The following is a 14,238-nucleotide window of genomic DNA, read 5'->3' as shown; positions in this document are numbered from 1 at the left end:
TCAGTGGAAATGCCTCAAGACAAGGAAATGATGCTCAATAGTGTGTGGCTTCCATGTGCCTTTATGACCTCCCTATAATGCCTGGGCATGCTCCTGATGAGGCGGCAGATGGTTTTCTGAGGGATCTCCTCCCAGACCTGGACTAAAGCATCCGGCAACTCCTAGACCGTCTGTGGTGCAATGTGACGTTGGTGGATGGTGCGAGACATGATGTCCCAGATGTCTTCAATCGGATTCAGGTCTGGGTAATGGGTGGGCCAGTCCACAGCTTTAATTCCTTCATCTTGCAGGAACTGCTGACACACTCCAGCCACATGAGGTCTGGCATTGTCCTGCATTAGGAGGAACCCAGGGCCAACCGCACCAGCATATGGTCTCACAATGGGTCTGAGGATCTCATCTCGGTACCTAATGGAGGTCAGGCTACCTCTGGCAAGCACATGGAGGGCTGTGCGGCCCTCCACAGAAATGCCACCCCACACCACTACTGACCCACTGCCAAACCGGTCATGCTGAAGGATGTTGCAGGCAGATCGCTCTCCATGGCGTCTCCAGACTCTGTCACATCTGTCACATGTGCTCAGTGTGAACCTGCTTTCATCTGTGAAGAGCACAGGGCGCCAGTGGCGAATTTGCCAGTCCGGGTGTTCTGTGGTAAATGCCAAGCATCCTGCACGGTGTTGAGCTGTGAGCACAACCCCCATCTGTGGCTGTCAGGCACTCAGACCATCCTCATGGAGTCGGTTTCTAACCATTTGTGCAGACACATGCACATTTGTAGCCTGCTGGAGGTCATTTTGCAGGGCTCTGGGAGTGTTCCTCCTGTTCCTCCTTGCACAAAGGCTGAGGTAGCTGCTGCTGGGTTGTTGCCCTCCTACGGCCCCCTCCACATCTCCTGGTGTACTGGCCTGTCTCCTGGTAGCACCTCCAGCCTCTGGACACTACGCTGACAGACACAGCAAACCTTCTTGCCTCAGCTCGCATTGATGTGCCATCCTGGATGAGCTGCACTACCTGAGCCACTTGTGTGTGTGTCGTAGAGTCCGTTTCATGCTACCACGAGTGTAAAAGCACAACCAACATTCAAAACTGATCAAAACATCAGCCAGAAAGCATTGGTACTGAGATGTGGTCTGTGGTCCCTACCTGCAGAACCACTCCTTTATTGAGTGTGTCTTGATAATTGCCAATAATTTCCATCTGTTGTCTATTCCATTTGCACAACAGCATGTGAAATTGACTGTCAAACAGTGTGGCTTCCTAAGTGGACAGTTTGATTTCACAGAAGTTTGATTTACTTGGAGTTATATTCTTTTGTCGCAGGAGTCTGCCCTGGGAGTGTAGAAAATGCAATTTATGGACAGCGGATCCTGCCCCTGAGGCTATGTGCACACGTTCAGGATTTCTCGCAGAAAATTCCTGAGAAAAACCGGACATTTTCTGCAAGAAATCCGCAAGAAATCTGCATGCGGTTTTGCCGCGTTTTTTTCCGGACACTTCCCAATGCATTTTGTAGTGGGAAATCCGCAAAAAAAACCGCAAAATTAATGAACATGCTGCGGTTTTTACCACGATGCGGTTTTTTCACGGAAAAAAAAACGCATCATGTGCACAAAACATGCGGAATTCATTCTAAATGATGGGATGCTTATTGTATGCATTTTTTTTTGCGGTTTTACAGCATTTTTATTGGGAAAAACCGCGAAAAAAAATGCAACGTGTGCACACAGCCTAAAAGGGATTTCTGGGAATGCAATTTTTATGTGACTTACTCTTCCTGTCAATCAATGTCTTTGCCACTTCTCCAGTCTTTGGTGACAGACACAACCTGTTGTCTACATCAGTGTCACCATTGAGCCCATGATTGGCTGCAGCGGTTACATGCTCTATCATCATGACCTCGTCATGAGCTTTTCAACAATAAGTGCTGACAGAGATGTGTTGCTGGAGCAAGGAAGGTGAGAACCTACTAAGTTTGCCATTTTCAACAAGCAAAAGACAATGATCATAAAAAAACTAATTTCCAGAAAAAAACAAACTTAAATGTAAAAATCTTGATAAAACTAGAACAGTTAGTATAATGCACCTGACAATTGTCCAATTGCAAAAATCAAGGTCTTTTATAACTGGATTTCTTAGGAATTATGACAAAACTGGAAAACATTTATTCTTTGGTATATTTTTTCTTTACCATCTTCTATATATAGATATGACAAAGCAAACTAACACATTTACCTAATAATTTGAGACTATAAAGACTCTTGCACACTTTGGGAAACAGGATATAATCCATACTGACCGATGTCACCAACCAAGCGCCACATACACAAAGCCATGAGGTATGTGTGAGCGCGGAGCTTTTAACAGTGGCGAGTTACAATATTTACCATGAAATTTTCTTTCTTTTCAATTCGATGATGAAACATTGTGATATTTTTACATGGATTATATTGCATGCAATGGCTTGGAAGCCTGAGAAGGATGGGACCAGCAGGCCACCATGTATTGAGCTGAAAGCCTGAGCTCACGCTTCTTAGCAATATGTCTTTTGATCTGCAACTCAACTAAACTTATTTCAAAAGAAACGAGATGCAGACGGGTTTGCATCCATTATCTTCCTTTTTTTTAATCACATTGTACATAACAGATCCTGTAAAGATCTGGTATTGATAGAACACGGAGGTCGATGCAGGCTGAATATTCTTCACATCTGTCACATAGACATCAGCATGTGTTATATGTGGATGATTTCCTGCAAGGTTATCTATGAATGTCACTTACATGGCACGAGGTAAACTGGTAAACTGGATATTTTACAATACTTATATCTAAATGTAGTTCTTCCAAATACTAGTCCAGCCATTGTCAAAAAACAGGACAAAGTGCCATATATATAGGAAAAGATTGTATGCAGGACCATGATGTGCGGCTCGCAACTGTCTGCCAACTTAGTGCATTAGCACCAGGTCTAGTAGACAGCTATGAAGAGCAGGTCTCCATATTGTGACTCTTGTGAGTAGCCTTACACAGAAGAGCAGATCTGGTTGCACATACAGCTCTGGCAAAAATTAAGAGACCACTGCAAAATGTTCAGTTTGCCTGATTTTTCTCTTTATAGGTATATTTTTGAGTAAAATGTAAATTGTTCTTTTTTTCTATAAACTTCTGACAACATGTCTCCAAATTTCCAAGCAATAAATTTTGCATTTTTTTCTGACAAAGAAAAATGGTCAAAATGAAAAAACAACAACAGTGCTTTCAGACCTCAAATAATGCAAAGTTCATAATCATTTAGAAACAACAATACTAATGTTTTAACTCAGGAAGAGTTTAGAAATCAGTATTTTGTGGAATAACCATGATTTTTAAACACAGCTTTCATGCATCTTGGCATGCTTTCCACCAGTCTTTCACACTGTTTCTGGCACAATAATGTAAGCAGTTCTTCTTTGTTTGATGGCTTGTCACTATCCATCATCCTCTTGATTACATTCCAGAGGTTTTCAATGGGTTTCAGATCCGGAGATTGGGCTGCCCATGACAGGGTTTTGATGTGGTGGTCTCTTAATTTTTGCCAGAGCTGTACACTGGCCAAGCAGTTGGAGAGATAAACTAAGTAAGTGCTTAGGTGGACATAGCATGGTACCACCAGAAAGAGCAGGAGGTTGACTCTGCAACAAAACCAAATGAGGGTAAGGTGGGAACCCGTAGATGCAATTATATTGTCGTGGTGTGATTTATGTGGGGAAGCTTTGGCTATGATAATGATAATGGGGGCTTTGAGTGAGGCAGGAGCTGGATGTCACTATTTGGGGGGAGGGCACTGGATGTGACTCACAACCCATTCTCAGAGTTGAATGTGAAGATCACTGGTCTAGGTCAAGGTATTGCTGGACAAGTCTTTGAAAGAGCTACATGTGGATATAAATAGTTTGGAGATTAAATTCTGCTTTCAGATTCCCTTTAAGTTCCCTCAAACCTGCAGTTTTTATCTACAGCATGCAAATTAAATTTTATATGACGCCCTCCAATGTTCTCCACTTTATGTTGTGACTTTTATGTGCAGAATCTTTCTGGTGTGTCATATTTGGCTCATGGCTGAAGATAGAAGTATGCATATGTTTGACGTTATCACCACTGACATAAACAAATCCCTCAACATGAATGACGACAACTAACCAGTTTATAGCATTCCCTTCCATTCATATTTTTTGAGTCCATATCACAAAAGGATGCAATAAAAGTCAACATATAAAGGACGTGCAGTAGACAAACTGCACTCAGTACTTGTATAATTATGCAATCGCAAAAGAAATGAAAAATGATAATTGCTGTTTGTTTCATGATTTGAATATCTATTTGTGTGACTGTGGACACTAAAAGAAAGTGCATTAACTTGTTTCAGAAGGTTAATAGTGACAGGGATATTATTACTGGCCAAATCCTTCGTGCTCAATATGTAGCGGATCTGATACCTGTCTGTGTCTGCATCTGGGTTTATTGCTTGATTAATTTCCGAGTCTCTCTCGTTAGCACTAGAAAGAAGCTCATTTGCATTAATATGAAAATTAGCAGTCCTTTTTATTTCCTGCCAAGAATGGGTTATTAGCTGAGGTTCACATTTTGAATATTACAAAAGAAGATTATTTACAATACATTTGGTTTAATAAAGTTGAGTATTTTCCCAAACACAACAGTCTCCTGAGCTGGTTTTCTTAGTGTTTTTCCCTACATGCTTCTCAATAGGTTTAAAAAAAAAACACACCGGAAAGTAAAACTTGTTTAAAATCTTTGCAAATCAAAAATGTCACAAAAATGGTTATGGAAAATAAGAGATATTCAGGATGTTTTTAGATATGTTAAAAAAAATGGTGTGTGTGAAAGGGGTTTTCTGGTTCAGAGATCCCTTTATGTTGCTTCCTAAGGCCTGTTGTTCTAATGGGGAAAAAATTTCCATCACATGCAATCAGCTAAATCCTTATAGCAAAACTATTAGCTCTGAAAGAAATGAATTAATGCTTTGATATCACTGGGAGCTGTGCAGTGCCGGTTATTGATGTAGCAGGCTCTCACCGATAACAGTGGATCATAGTTTCCAATAACACAATCGACGAGCAATCAGTTTTATTCTACGCAAAATCCACAGACAGAAATGGCATTGTTCAGAACAGAAAACCCAACTAATAGTCATGTATTCCCATATCCAAGAGTGATTTGACTAAAACGTGGTAATCCAATAGTGTATAGTATATTTTTAAAGTATTATTCAAAAGCCCAAATGCATCTAATTCTGATGGGCCATTAGTCAAACCGACAAATGTTTTTTGTTAAGTTAAAGTATCCTAGGCTACACAAAGGAATCGATTCATTTAAACGGGTTTTGATCAAGCCAGTCTTGACAAGGACACCGGTTTTGATCAGGGGGTGTGCTGGAGTCAGACACTCCTTATTTATTAAGAGGGTGCATAATCTGATGAGTGCCATGCACCTCTGTGTGTGTGTGCTTCACTGAAAATCTCACTCCAGTCGGGAACAGGAATAAGAATTGTGGAGTAAGGAACGCCGACGCTCATCATGAAATTGACGAGCGGAATAACCATGCCCCTGACCCAACCCATCTTCACCCACTTTGTTGGAACTGGGCAAAAATGGAGTGAGAATGGCAAAAGTTGCAAAATGTTAGCACAGCCTCACGCTGTTCCAAAATTGTACAACTCTCCAAAGCTTCTTATGCCAGGTGTAAAAGCTTTGACAACTCAGGAACAATGACTTTTTGTAGAGTTACCAAATGATTTAACTTCTAGAGTAACAGCAACAGTCCACAAGATTGTGTCCAATACAAGGTATTCCTTTTGAATGGAGCTATAACTTGTACCTGCTGAGGGAAATAAAGAACTCTTCAACATGCGCAGAAGATCGGCAATCTCACAGAGCGTTCACACATACATTTATCACCTAAATTACAAATGCATTTAGAGGGAAAAAACGTTAAATAAATATACTTGTGCTTCCAAGTCAGTAAATTGTGTAGCTATGTATTAACAATTATTTGAACCCATTGTAACAGCATAAAGAATTACTTACGAAATGATAATTCCATTGTCAACAGAGAAGCTGTCTGAAGGTAAACCTGCGATGTTCCAAGCTCGGATTTTCACAGGCTCGCCTAAGCTGCTGGTGAGAGAGTAATCTTCAGAACTGGGTATATTCCGTTGCTTGCACAACAAGCTCCAGTCTTTAGTTTGCATCTGCAAGATCAAGTGTCAACCGCGTGAAACAAAAAGAAATGTTAATCTCAAAGGCAAGTTTACCATTGTAAGTAAAAAATAAAATGTAGAAAACACTTGTCATGCCGCAATGATATTTGCTGATCACACAAATAGCTGAAGGTAAGGCAATACGCACAAGCTAAGCGCACCAATCTGGGAACCTTGGTGACACCAGAGCCTGGTGCGGCTCACACAGTGCGCAACGGCGGCCTTATGTTACCAGAAAGTGTCGTGCCCTCACTGGTACCTGCCTGGTATTGGCAGTACAGAAATGAAATTATTAATGTCGCCTGAGCAACTAGATGGAAAAATATCCTAAAACTGATCTGTATCTGTGTGCATAGTTTGCTTTAAACATGATTTTTTTAACAAGGCAGTTTAACGTGTTTTATACAATTTGGAAAAGAGTGAGAAAACACCTGTGAACCCGAGTAGAGAAGTTCTGCAACGATTGTTTCCCAATCTGGCAGATGCATCATGTGTAATTTAAAGAAGCCCCCCATGAAGTTTTTTTTTTTAACTAAATCTGTGTATATGTGCATGTAGTGTAATGTGAGAGTATTTTTATACTCACCACCCGCCGCTCTTCGGAGTCCAGCACCGTTCTTCTCTTCTCAGTGACGTCACCCGTCACCCACTGAGAAGAGGAGCAGAGCGGCGCTGGATCCCGGAGACGGCGGCGGTAGGCGAGTATAATAATACCCTCTCACTACATTATATACACCTATGCACAGATTTCTTCATGGAAGGGCTTCTTTAATGGACATATCATGATGACTACGGAGAGGAGGGAGATTAGCTGTCACAGGTACAGTGACCAGCTCCATGGATCTATTTTAAAAGTGGGCTGTCTACATAGCATAACAAATGTAACCAGATGGAAGCCATTAAAATTGTCAGTGGACTCATTACAATCAATGCTTCTTCATTGAGTATAGGAATAGAATCAGACCAGAAAAATACAGTCAATTCATACAATCTACTGTATATAAGGAGACGTTTTAAAAACTGGTTTGCTGCAATCACACGTTTTCATAAGTACGATTTTAGAAAACACAGGTAATTCTATCTTTGGGTAGAAACGGTAATTACGCCTTGTAAAACACAGATCTTACAGTTAAAGGATAATATAATAAGACTGGTACAATCTCTTGAGGTGACTCTAAAGGGGAATTCAAGGGAATTGTAATTTATATATTCATAATCCAACAAAGATAACACTGTAATCACTACAGACATGGACATAATGTGATTATGGCATCAACTGGGATAAATTAATTTAATTTTAATTATAAGGTAACTGATTATTCTTTATGTTCTCCTTGGTTTTTAATTACCCATATCTTATCCAAAAGAAATCTTGTATTACACAGCTAATGATGCCTATTTGGTTGAAGTTAAAAGTACAAAACCTGAACCCAATCTACAGTCATTGTGCTCCTGCAGGAGTAAGGGGAGCTTATTTGGTGATTCCTATGGCGAAGCTAATCATTTTGAGCCGCTGGCATAAGCAGCAATTCCCTCTTATAATGATCTTAGAAGAAGCACTCTCTTTACCATTGGACCTTTTCTTATTTATGTATTATTTTATTTATTTAGTTATTTTTGTTCAGCTGAATAGGAGAATTCAGATCATGTTCCAATCTACCAAAAGATTAAGTCACTCGAAATTCAAAGTTAGGGCAGATAAATTTTAATAAATAAAAATGTAACAGATAGCAGCCATTCAGAAAAATGGTAATACTCCTCACTCTGTGCAGCATGGTGCAGTTTGTCACTTTTTTACATATGCTACCATGTTATATGCTGATGCTGTATGGAACCCTTTGTTCATTCAACAATTGAATTGATTCAATTGAGACTGCTATTTCACCACCAGTCTTAATGAGGGGTGTGTCGGAATAAAATGTGGCAAATTCATTAAAAAAGCACTCCTCCTCCCATCAAAATGTTATCCTCTTAATATATTACAATCATATTATATAGCCCTGTGTACTTACAATTGCCCATTTTGTCCTTCTACCCAGCTAATTCTTCTCTTTTCCATTAGGTCTATGACATTATGTGATTAAAAATTGACTAGCTGAATCCTTCTAAGCGCTATATAGAAACAGGAGGTCAATTTTCCCTGCATGAGTCATGAGTCACTGCAAAAGTCCCTGGCAGGGGGAAAGGCATGGAACAGCTTGGTGAAGAATTGAAGAGGGGAATGATTTTTACAGGGAAAAGAGACTTCCTGTTTCTACACAGAGCATAGAAGAGAGAAGAATGAACTGGGTAGAAAGACAAAATGAGCAATTGTAAGTGCACAGTGCTATATAATATTATGATTGCAAGATATTAAGAGGATAAAAACTTTGATGGGAGTAGTGCTTCATTAAGAGGAGCATGCTAGTTAATGAATTTGGAGTACATTACAAGAGACATGCACCTCTGTGTGCCTCACCACACGTGTTACACCAGTCAGAGACATTTTTGGTGTAATAAACGCCGCCACTTTCCATCAATTTAACAGACAGTTGTAGCTACAGCCGTCACTTTCCTTCCCCAGTTGCATCCATTTTGGTGGAGCTCTTGAAACTGGTGTGAAAACGCCAAAATTTGTAAAAATTTAGGGAGTATTCAAATAGTTTTACGCCAGTTTTCTGGTGTAAACACTTGATGAATCACACTCTTAATATTTGCCTTTATCTACCTTCTTTCAAAAAATATTTGGTTATCACATTTCCAGCTGACCAAGTTTCAGGATTCTTATATAACTTTTATATGACTGTATGATTTTTCACTGACAGAGTGCATGAATGAGTGAAAATGTTTAACCCAATAAACATTGGGTGGCTTCTAAAAGAATCCATCGTAATGCAATCGTAACCTGTCTAACCTGAGTCGGCTGGTGCAAATATTATTTGTTATGGTTTTTTAAGATATAAATCAAGCCTAATGTTAAAATGTACAGGTTTTAATTTGGAATGGTCAAAGAAAAATCATATAAATTGACCTCTCAGAACGAAATGATTCATATCTACTTCTTTTAATTTGTGTACACTTAATACGTTTTAGTAATAGTCTTTGTAAATTCTTAGTTTTCTGAGTGGGGGGGGGGGGCAAATAATATTAGATTGATGTGGGTTTGAATCCCAGCACCCTTGGTGATCAGCTGTTTATCAGGCTGTGGGGCTTGTGACAGCACGGCAGGCTCTGAAGTCCTTTATTATACCATTATGAGGTTAAGACAAAGTCCAAAGGAACGGCAGGTGTGCACAGGAATGCGGGGAAGAGGAGTCGGACGACGGCTGTTTCGCGTAACGAGCGCTTCAACAGGTCCTATCCTAATTATTGGCCATCAACGTCTGATTAAAGTAAATACTTTTAAACCCAAGTTTAAAAGGTGTTTTTGAACAATAGGATAACATAACAAGACTGCCACTCACTGAAATATGAACGTTGCCAATTTATGCCATTTTTATGGCAGCTCAGCCATCGTTTTAAAATGTGGATGATTTGTATTTCTTTTGATATCATTGAAACTGTTTTTCTTGTTACTAGAAGTCAATGAAAACTGAAACATTTAGACCCCGATTTATCAAAGCATTTTCAGCAGAATTCTGGCATAAATTGAGTTGAAAAGCTGTAAAATATTTGCGCAAAAATATTGAGGCTTTTAAGGCAGGTTTCTCCCAGCTTGGTCAAAATAAGACAGGACAAGTCCGTGGCGGGATGTGACGCCACAGCTTGTCTAATTCATGATGAGCGACTGCATTTCCTACACCAGAAATCTTAGTTAGTGACTGGAGTAAAATTCCTGGTGGGGTGCGCGGAGGTGTACACCACTGGTCAGACACTCCTGATTCATGAAAAGGCGTGCATCTTTTAATGAACCAGGAGCATCCGAGCCCGCCAAGCCCACTCATCAAGACTGGTGAGAAAATCACCTGTGTGGTGAATCGAGGCCATAACCTGTGTATATTGATTCTCAGGAAATATCTGTACTGTATAGAGTGAGCATTATTTCTGATCCCTAAAGCAGTGGTGCATCAGCAGTGCAAATCCAGAACTTACAGTTCTAACATGGTACAATATGGCGTCCAACACGTGTTATACCATGTAGAGGATGTGAATAAAAGGATCTACTCCGGAGACAATTCATCTAAAGAGTCCCGCATCACTTACTGCAATACTAGCCTGACAATTCCAATGGCATTTTAAAAGTGATTGCAATGCAATGAAATATAAAATATCTAGTCTTCAAACTGTCAGATTAGATTCCCTCATTTTCAGGAGCACAGAATCCATACATCCTTCATGCAGCCACATATCTATTCCCAGAGAATGGTACAAGGTCTGCAAACATTGTCTTCATCAATGAAAAGAAATTGCATTTGTACAAACACATTTGATTATACACAAAGTGTAAACTCTGTGACTGATGAGCAATTTAATTGAGTTTAACTACAGAAGTTTACGAAATAATGAAATAACTACCTCCCCCCCCCCCCCCGAGTTTTTTCTATAGTTACACAAATATACATCAATGCCTGCATATCTATGACAAGATAACAGTGCTGCTATTCCTGAACACCAGATCTTATCTAATAAATCTCTTCACTTTGGCTTATTCTGCTGAGGTACACAGAAGATCAGTGGAATAGACACAGATCAAAAAATGAGCCGGAATAAAAACTCCGGAGCTATATTCATCCATGAGTAACATGTTCTCTGCAGTCTGGACCGACAGTGACATCTAAAGGAAATCGCCGCAAACTGCCGAAGAAACACATCTGATGTAAATGTCAGGCTAAAAGTAGAAAGCGGACCAGCTCAATAGAAATACCGGTTCTTCTTTCTTCCTGGTGGAGCAATAGACATCACACATAAGGCAATGCGATGTGTACAGACTCCATCCACTGGTCCCCCGAGGCCCGGAGCCATACTGGGACGGACAGAGCCTCTACACCATCCAATGCCACAATTTTTCTATTTGTTGGGAACCTCCGTGTGAACTTGAAGGTGTACATAAGTACAGTTCTGCCCCAAAGACTTTTCTAATTTGGACCATAAACATAGATGTCATTTGGTTATGTACAGTTATATGAAAAATTTGGGCACCCCTATTAATCTTAAGCTTAATGTTTTATAAAAATTGTTTTTTTGCAACAGCTATTTCAGTTTCATATATCTAATAACTGTTGGACACAGTAATGTTTCTGCCTTGAAATTAGGTTTATTGTACTAACAGAAAATGTGCAATCTGCATTCAAACAAAATTTGACAGGTGCATAAGTATGGGCACTCCACCAGAAACTTGACATTAATATTTAGCAGATTCTGTTTTTGCAAAAAAAAAAAACAGCCTCTAGTCGCTTTCTGTAGCTTTTAATGAGTTCCTGGATCCTAGATGAAGGTATTTTTGACCATTCCTCTTTACAAAACAATTCCAGTTCAGTTAAGTTTGATGGTCGCCGAGCATGGACAGCCCTCTTCAAATGATCCCACAGATGTTCAATGATATACAGGTCTGGGATGGCCATTCCAGAACAGTGTAATTGTTCCTCTGCATGAATGCCTGAGTAGATTTGGAGCGGTGTTTTGGATCATTGTCTTGCTGAAAGATCCATCCCCTGCGTAACTTCAACTTTGTCACTGATTCATGAACATTATTGTCAAGAATCTGCTGATACTGAGAGGAATCCATGCGTCCCTCAACTTTAACAAGATTCCCGGTGCCGGCATTGGCCACACAGCCCCAAAGCATGATGGAACCTCCACCAAATTTTACTGTAGGTAGCAAGTGTTTTTCTTGGAATGCTGTGTTTTTTGGCCACCATGCATAACGCCTTTTTGTATGACCAAACAACTCAATCTTGGTTTCATCAGTCCACAGGACCTTCTTCCTAAAAGAAGTTGGCTTCTTCAAATGTGCTTTTGCATACCTCAGCCGACTGTTTGTGCGTCTTCTTTCGCAGCACTCTCCCATACAGCTTCTCCTTGTGCAAAGTGCGTTGTATAGTTGACCGATGCACAGTGACACCATCTGCAGCAAGTTGATGCTGCAGCTTTCTGGAGGTGGTCTGAGGACTGTCCTTGACTGATCTCACCATTCTTCTTCTCTGCCTTTCTGATGTTTTACTTGGCCTGCCACTTCTGATCTTAACAAGAACAGTACCTGTGTTCTTCCATTTCCTTACTATGTTCCTCACAGTGGAAATTGACAGGTTAAATCTCTGAGACAGCTTTTTGTATCCTTCCCCTGAACAACTATGTTCAATAATCTTTGTTTTCTGATCATTAGACAGTTGTTTTGAGGAGCCAATGATGCCACTCTTCAGAGGAGATTCAAACAGGAGAACAACTTGCAAGTGGCCAATTTAAGTAGCTTTTCTCATGATTGCATACACCTGGCTATGAAGTTCAAAGCTCAATGAGGTTAGAAAACCAAAAAAAGTGCTTTAGTAAGTCAGTAAAAAGTAGCTAGGAGTATTTAAAACAAGAAAATGATAAGGGTGCCCATACTTATGCACCTGTCAAATTTTGTTTGAATGCAGATTGCACATTTTCTGTTAGTACAATAAACCTAATTTCAAGGTAGAAACATTACTGTGTCCAACAGTTATTAGATATATGAAACTGAAATAGCTGTTGCAAAAAAAACAATTTTTATAAAACATTAAGCTTATGATTACTAGGGGTGCCCAAACTTTTTCATAGAACTGTAACATGAGACCTAATTCAAACCACCCTCTTTCTCCTACATGCTCATCATTAAAAAGGAAACATTAACAGTAAAGAATTCTGTTGGCTTTTATCATATCTTTTTATTTTTCCTTTTTTTCCCTTTTTTGATTGAAAGCTGTAGTTTTGCACCATAATAAATGATATTATATATAGTAACTAATACTGTGTACGTGATAGGAAAATATAGAGTGGTAAATATCAAAGTCACCACTGTTACACAACAGACATAATTGCTATGGGAATGTGTTCTCCAAGACAACAGAACATCAGATCTGGTCAGGATCTTCTGCACTTTGATGGCTCATCTGATCAATGCTTCAATGTGCTAAACACTGTTTGTCGAAAATGATACAAAGACTTTGTGGAGTTTTAATTGGAATCCACAGCGAGTCCGTCTCTGCGAGGATGACGTTTGGCGACACTCTGCAGTAAATCTGCACTTTTTCATCATGACAACAACTCATCAGCAGGGATAACATATAATGCCGGCCATGAAGAATGGACACACACAAATGATGAAAAAGAAAAAAATGGCTTCTTTTGATTCCGTATTGGGAAAGGTGTGAGGCCTCAGAATGAAAAGCAGAGATGAAAACCAATTTCAGTTGTAAAGGTAAAAAGAAACATGAGGGCGGTACCTGTCGGTAACTTGATGTGAAGGCTCCTTGATAAGCCACGATTCCCGAAGATATGAGGATATCTCCCGTGAGGTTAATGTAAAGCGCTCCAAGTTCTATCGCAGTTTGACTCCATCTTGTTTTTTCTCCACCTAATCCTCCGATTAATTGTTCTGCGCGATCCAGTTTTTTGCTGCACAGATCGACCTGGTAATGACAGGATATAACTAATGTACATAGTGGTACCATGTAATAATGCCTTTCTATTATATGCTACTAAGCTGTTGGAGCTGTAAAAACTATCCCTACAATTGTTTTCAGAAAAAAGTTGACTTTGTTCCAATTTATTTCTATAGTGTTCCGGTCAGGGGGATCCTGCAGCCCTAACCTTCCCCCTCTCCCCATTGTAGGTAAGCGTTACTCAAACATGCTGTAGTGTTATAGAAGAAACGGTGTGCCACCAACTGTTTGGGATGTATGGAAGGTATTACGTAAACTACTTGCTGACTCTGGCGAGTACCTGCATCGCCTTCCTTCTGTTTTTGGACTATATTGAAGCTAAGCTTTTACACAGAGCATGATTATACTCTACAAACCCCTCAACATGGAAATTGCAACAA

General features: G+C 39.9%; 1 protein-coding gene across 2 annotated transcripts in view; it reads right to left on the bottom strand.

The window, feature by feature from the left end:
- The window catches only part of DNAH7 (dynein axonemal heavy chain 7), a 560,306-nt gene that overhangs the window by 173,433 nt on the left and 372,635 nt on the right, over positions 1 to 14,238 (bottom strand). For both annotated transcript variants that reach the window (XM_069733889.1, XM_069733890.1), the window contains 2 exons: positions 13,640 to 13,825; positions 6,085 to 6,248 (listed from right to left, as the gene is read on the bottom strand). In XM_069733889.1, coding sequence (XP_069589990.1) covers positions 6,085 to 6,248; positions 13,640 to 13,825 — 350 coding nt within the window. The remainder of the gene's footprint in view (positions 1 to 6,084; positions 6,249 to 13,639; positions 13,826 to 14,238) is intronic.

Source organism: Ranitomeya imitator, chromosome 7 (assembly GCF_032444005.1).
Source record: "Ranitomeya imitator isolate aRanImi1 chromosome 7, aRanImi1.pri, whole genome shotgun sequence".
Lineage (NCBI taxonomy): Eukaryota > Metazoa > Chordata > Amphibia > Anura > Dendrobatidae > Ranitomeya > Ranitomeya imitator.
The sequence above is the reverse complement of the archived record's forward strand: the minus strand, read 5'-3'. Positions and strand labels throughout refer to the sequence as shown.